The sequence below is a fragment of the Eutrema salsugineum genome, unplaced genomic scaffold, assembly GCF_000478725.1.
Source record: "Eutrema salsugineum unplaced genomic scaffold, Eutsalg1_0 scaffold_10, whole genome shotgun sequence".
Classification (NCBI taxonomy): Eukaryota; Viridiplantae; Streptophyta; class Magnoliopsida; order Brassicales; family Brassicaceae; genus Eutrema; species Eutrema salsugineum.
Genome location: NW_006256908.1, coordinates 2,803,329 through 2,809,201, shown reverse-complemented (window position 1 = coordinate 2,809,201; position 5,873 = coordinate 2,803,329). Strand labels below are relative to the sequence as shown.

The 5,873-nt window shown below is 37.0% G+C and overlaps 1 protein-coding gene across 2 annotated transcripts; it reads left to right on the top strand.

The window, feature by feature from the left end:
- The first annotated feature begins 1,835 nt into the window (after window positions 1-1,835).
- On the top strand, window positions 1,836-5,642 carry LOC18027321 (RNA-binding protein 48). 2 transcript variants are annotated; one of them, XM_006409724.2, is made up of 10 exons: window positions 1,836-2,132; window positions 2,410-2,508; window positions 3,382-3,470; window positions 3,552-3,635; window positions 3,723-3,803; window positions 4,238-4,377; window positions 4,798-4,879; window positions 4,969-5,035; window positions 5,182-5,244; window positions 5,329-5,642. In XM_006409724.2, exons 3-10 carry the CDS (start codon window positions 3,409-3,411, stop codon window positions 5,431-5,433), a joined length of 684 nt encoding a protein of 227 aa, XP_006409787.1. In that variant the 5' UTR covers window positions 1,836-2,132; window positions 2,410-2,508; window positions 3,382-3,408; the 3' UTR covers window positions 5,434-5,642. The 2 variants fall into 2 exon arrangements, with proteins under 2 accessions (XP_006409787.1, XP_024016847.1); XM_024161079.1 differs by lacking the exons at window positions 1,836-2,132; window positions 2,410-2,508 and adding an exon at window positions 3,172-3,252.
- Window positions 5,643-5,873: the final 231 nt, after the last annotated feature.

The window sequence follows — 5,873 nt, the reverse complement described above, 5'->3', positions numbered from 1 at the left end:
ATTCAAACAGATTAGCTAAGGTTGCTGGAGTTTCAGAACAGCGGAGCTTATATCTTGATCTTGCTGGAGAGAAACACGGGAAAGCTAGTCATGGCGGAGGCGTCATGAGATATGCTTGGCGTATCTCACTGAGAGGTGGCATCGAAGAGAGACAATTCATGGGTTTATCGATTGCTGATAGAATACTCATGACGGGAAGAGTTTCTGATTTTTCTCAGGTTAACCAAATTTGGGAGCCTGGTGGGATCATAGGTACAAAGGCTCTTGGGGACTGGTTTAAAAGGTTTTGCAGTTCGGAAACAGCTCCTAAGCTAATGAAAAAGGTTCATGAAATCGGATTTCATGGAGTTTGCACTGAAGACTTTGATCAAGGAGGAGTAATTATTGTATGGGAGTGTGGTGGTTCACTGGTTGAACAGGCTTTGTGGGACAAGTTAAACAAGAAGCTGATGGCGAATGAAGATGATATTAAAGCTGAAAAGGTTCCTAAGCTAACACAGATGGATCACAAGATCAGCTTTCAGGGAATGAGAGTAACACTAGAGTTACAAAGCAGTTACGAGTGGTTTGTTGGATCAAAAAGAGAGATAGGTGCAAATGCTTATTTTTCAGGGTTCAAACAGCTCTTCAGGTATGGAATTAACACCTGTGAAGGTACAACTGAGATAAATAAGCTTTTGGAACTATGTGCCGAGGGTTTAGATACAGAGCACGTTAAGAAATGTGGAGCTCCATCAGAGAGAATTTTGGGTAAACGACCTCGTGATCCGGGCCGGTTTAGAAAGCATACTCAGTGTGGAGTACAATCTGAGCAAAAGGAGAATAAGGGTGTTAGATCGAAGGGTGGTGTGTATAACAAAGACTTGCTATGGAAAAGAGACATTGAGAGCACTAGAAAGAGAAAGATGCGCTTAGATTGGTTAACTCGTTGGGAGAAGATTGTTCTGGAGTTGACTCGAAAGCTTCTCAAGATGGGTCTACAGTGGGTCGTGAGATGGGAATCGCAAGGCTTGTGTTATTATGGTTACAAAAATTGTATTAAGAAGCTGACGCTACTTTTTGGCTCAGGTGTTGTTTGCCAAGGACTGATAGAGTGGTTAGATAATCATTTCCTTGAGAATCCAGATAATGTTGGAATAGGTGTGAAATTTCAAACTAAGCTTGCGCGCTATTGTGCTCTGGAAGTAGGATTGTGGCTCCACCTTGAGGACAAGGTGGTTCTCTTAGGGGCGAGTAATAGTGTGTGGAGTGAGATAGTTGATGATACAAGAAAGACACCGGCTATGGCTGATAAGTCTGATCACATGGAAATGAATGGGGTCTCAAGAGGTTTGGGGACAACAAGGATCTTAGGAAAATACAAGAGCACATCAGAGGATAGAGGTAAAAGAAGAATTCCAGATCAAATAGGTGGAAGTTTGGGGTCAGATCATAAGGATTGTCTCTTGCTGAATTTAACACACATTGGAGTTGTGGAGTGGTATGAGTCTCTTAAACTTGGTGATGCAAGACCGGTTGTTTCGTTTGAAGATTTGAGCAACGATTTGCTCCTTTCATGGATTGCTTATAGTGGGCACAACAAAGATGGAAGGAGAGATCCGTTTGAAGGAGTTGTAGATTATCACCTTGAGGACAAGGTGAGTCTTTTAGGGGGCGGTATTGTTATGACCCGAATACTGAAGATCTTGGGTTATTATTGGGCCTGCGGATATAAGGAGAAGTTAGAAGCCCAGGTCTCTTATTATCTCAGCTTATTTACCATTTATGCCATTGTCTTCTATACTCCTGTATTTAGTCTCGTTTTGTCTTTGTAAAAACGCATCGAAAATGATCATTATCAAACAAATGGATTGAATCCAGAATCTTCTTTCTCATCTCCTTCTTTTCTCTTCTCACCTAAGCTCTGAATCTCTATCGAGATTCCAAATCTATTTCTACATTTCTCCCCTTTAACTTCTTCTTGATAGATCCGTATCTATCATCCTCTCCATTCATTTGAGGCGGCGTCTGCTCCTCCTCTCCAATCTTCCGAGGCTGCGGCGGCGAGTGGTCTATAAACAAGAGTGAAATGTCTCCAAGTTCCCGACTCGATCGATCTCCAAAACAATTACTAAAATCCAAAGGAGGAGGAGGTAAGTGACCCTTTACGAGAGCCTTTTATACGTTAGGTATTCAATTCTGTTTCTGGGTTTTACAAATTTCCATTTTGCTGATTTTTTTTTTTTTTTTTTTTTTGATGGGGTTCTCAATTTCAATTTGGGATTATGTGATTTTGAGGAAATGTTCCTTCTCTGGGTTTCGTTGATTCTGGATTTTCGAAAAGATACTGCTTTGCACTCACAATTTTACATTATATGAATATTCTTCTGCTACAATCTTTTTCATTGAATGTGAGTTTGCTTGTTGCAGATATTTCTTCACTAAACAATGGTGAAAACAGTAGTTGGTGAAGATACTAGGCTCACTTCTGCTGAGGATCGTCTCTCTCAGTCAGCTATTCCTGCTGAGGTATTGTCTGATTCATGTAATGTCAAAAATGTATATGTTGCTGTCTTGACATTTCTACGGCTGAAAGTGTGATTTTTGAGATGTGGTTTTCATTTTTGATGATTGGATCATTTGAAATTTCTGCGGCCGAAAGTATTGACATGCATTATTGAGATCATTTTCAATGGACATGCTTTATGATTCCTTTGTTTCTGAATGTTGCGACAGTCTATATAATGTCATGTTCTTTTGGATTGTAATTTTTAGTTCGCAAAATGCATTGATCATTTTGTTTAATCAATATCTGGTATGAATTAGTTCAATGGTTTAGCATTCTAGTTCTTCATATCAGTTGTTGCTTTTGTTATCTTGAGAGCATGAACATAAATTGTTATTTGCTATTCCCATTCATTGTTACACTAAAATTAAAGTTGTTCGTCTAGTTTTAGTCTGTGGATATAGGAGTGTTTTGATATAAATGATCCAAGTCTTGTGTGTAAATGTAAATGACCTTTGTGCATCTAAAAACTTATAAAAAAATTTTTAGAATCCCTCATTACATCCTACTATTGGACCATAAAATTTGGAAAGGATGTAATAGAGATTCTAAAACCAAAAAAATGAATAAATTCATTAATATAATAAATTAAAACCCTCCACTACATCCCATAGTTGGAGGTGGTCTGAGCACGCCGGGAATTTAAGGGGTAAACGACGTCGGATTCCAAATCGGAAACGCGCCTCTTTTGATGCGGATTCCAAATCGTAATCGCATTCTCCTTCACGATTCCAAAACTCAATTTTTCTGGAACCCAAATTTTTGCTTTTACCTTTGCTTGATTCATTGCTACTAGTGGTGGGCTCTGATCAGAATTTCATCTTCCTTTTTCAAAGTACGTATCAGAATTGTAGAAGAAGAAGATGGGTCGATGCAAAGAGGATATTCCAGCGGTTAGGGTTTATACAGTCTGCGACGAATCAAGGTCTGATTGAATTACATACCCAGTTTTAATTAATCGATTTTGTTCTTTCTGCGGATTTTGAAACGTTTTGTTGGTTTTCAGATACTTGGTAGTACGTAATGTGCCAGCTTTGGGTTGTGGTGAGGATCTCATGAGGTTATTCACTACTTACGGAGAGGTTGAAGAGTGAGTAGTGCTCTTTTTGGGGTTTCTCGAATAGTTCCTTGTTGTTTATATGTTTGTTTGATTTGGTTCATTGTGATTCGAATTTAGGTGTAAACCTATGGATGCAGAAGACTGTGAGGACTTTACAGATGTCTACTGGATCAAATTTCGTCTCATCACTAATTCCAGGTTTCGGGATTCTTCCTTTCTTTTTTTGATGATCAGATTCCTGTTGATTTGGTTCCAAACTCAAGAAATCAATCATCAAGTAATGTATGGTGGTGAAACTCATCACTGTTCTGTTTTAGAGTTGATATGTTTTGTTTTCCCGTTTGTGAGACTTTATAGTGTGATGATATAAGTTGTGCTTGATTTTTCATGTGGCAATGTGTGTTTTTACTCGTGATTCGAGAATGAACGTTTTGTTTTAGCTGAGATATGTTTATGTTTGATTCATTTTTAGCGACAAAGACGCCTTAAGTAGGTTCATTTGAGTGATGATATCTGGATTTCAGTTCCTTAGGCTAAAAGCTGAAAACTTTTTTTGTTTATTAAATTTGCATTACTTGTTTTCTTGCTAGAGGAAGAATTTGTTTGATTGAGATTATGTTTATGTTTGATAGATTTGCAAAGAGGAAGTTGGATGGATCAGTTTTCTTGGGAAATCGGCTCCAGATTTCATATGCTCCCGAATTCGAGAGCCTCACTGACACAAAGGAGAAGCTAGAAACCAGGAGGAAAGAAGTGCTTGCAAGACTTAACCGTAAGCTTTCTATTTTCCCACAATAACAATAAAGATTCTATCATTAAAGAAATCGGATAGAAATTGTGTCTCTTCCGTAGATTATGAACTTACAAAGCTCTCAACTAAGAATCAGTATTTTTCAAAGTGGCATGAGCAATTTCATTGTACTTATAGTGGAATCACAAAAAAACATAAGCTGAAGTTATTACCGTATATGTGAATCATTTTTAGTGTAATGTACTTGTTTTCATTGGTTCTAGAGACAACGTTTAAGTTTTTCTAATCAAATTTAAATCATTACATGTTGCGTTAGCTAACCTCGAGTTTGTTTATAGCATTGCGTTAGTAAATTTTTCTTAACTTAGAAAAGCATGGACGGGACAATATGAACTGTTGAGCATAACTTCACAAGTCTGATATGTTCCATCTTGTGAGCAGCCCAAAAAGCCAAGAGCACCTCCCAAGTTACAAAATTGGCTGGACCGGCTTTATCTCAAATGGATAATTTTTCTTCACAAAGGTAATAATATAAAAATGGTCTTTTCCTCGTATCAGAAAATACATTGAGTTAAGCGAATAAGAGATTGCTTCTTCTTTCTGGTATTTTAGGCAAAGAGAGATGGAGTACCAATTCCATAGAAGAAACGCTCCTATTTCTCGAGTTTCATCTGACCAGGTCTGTGTTTTGTGTGTTTGAAATTCACAGTATTTGGCTTTTGTGTCATTAAACTTTGGAGATCTCGGTCACGTTATAGAATATCTTGGCTTTTGTTTCTTTGTAACAAAGAGAACTGATAATGGTGTTTTAACTGGATTGTGTAGGAGTATTTTGCGTCGTCTTCAATGAATCAAACAGTGCACACTGTCAGAGAGAAACTCAATAAGGTAAAAAAACCTATCCCCGTTTGTAGTGAAGTCTTGATTTTTAGATTCTTGACTAAAATATTATCTCGTTGTCACATTGTAAAGATTCAAGAAAGTGGTAACCAAAAGAGGTTACAACCGAGCAGCCAGCATCTACAGACAGAACCTGACTTCAAGAGAACCCGAGTTGATAATCGCAGAAGAATCTAAACTCCACTTAAGAATGCTCAGCTAATCCTTTATAATCTTGTGTAACTTAGTCTTATTAGTGTTCCTGCATGATATTTTTTGTGAATATCTAAATTTCTTGCAGGATGACATCCTTTTTCTTTTTCTTTTTTTGCAATTCAATTTCAGTTACTTAATTTCTTGTGTCGCCTGTATACAAAAAGAAAACCATCTAACCAAAATTGCAACTATTACAGTATAACAACATGTTTCTAAAGTCTACACTGAAAAGAAAAAAAAAAAAACAGGAAAGAGCAATAGAAACAAAAAAATACTAAATTGATATCAAATCTATTATATAATTAGAGAGTTTTTTTTTCTATCTAGTGTTCACATCAGCAGAAAAAAAAATTAAAATTAATGATTCAATTAATTCACACACTTGAAATGACTATTATTTTTCACTTAAAAAAAAACTAGCC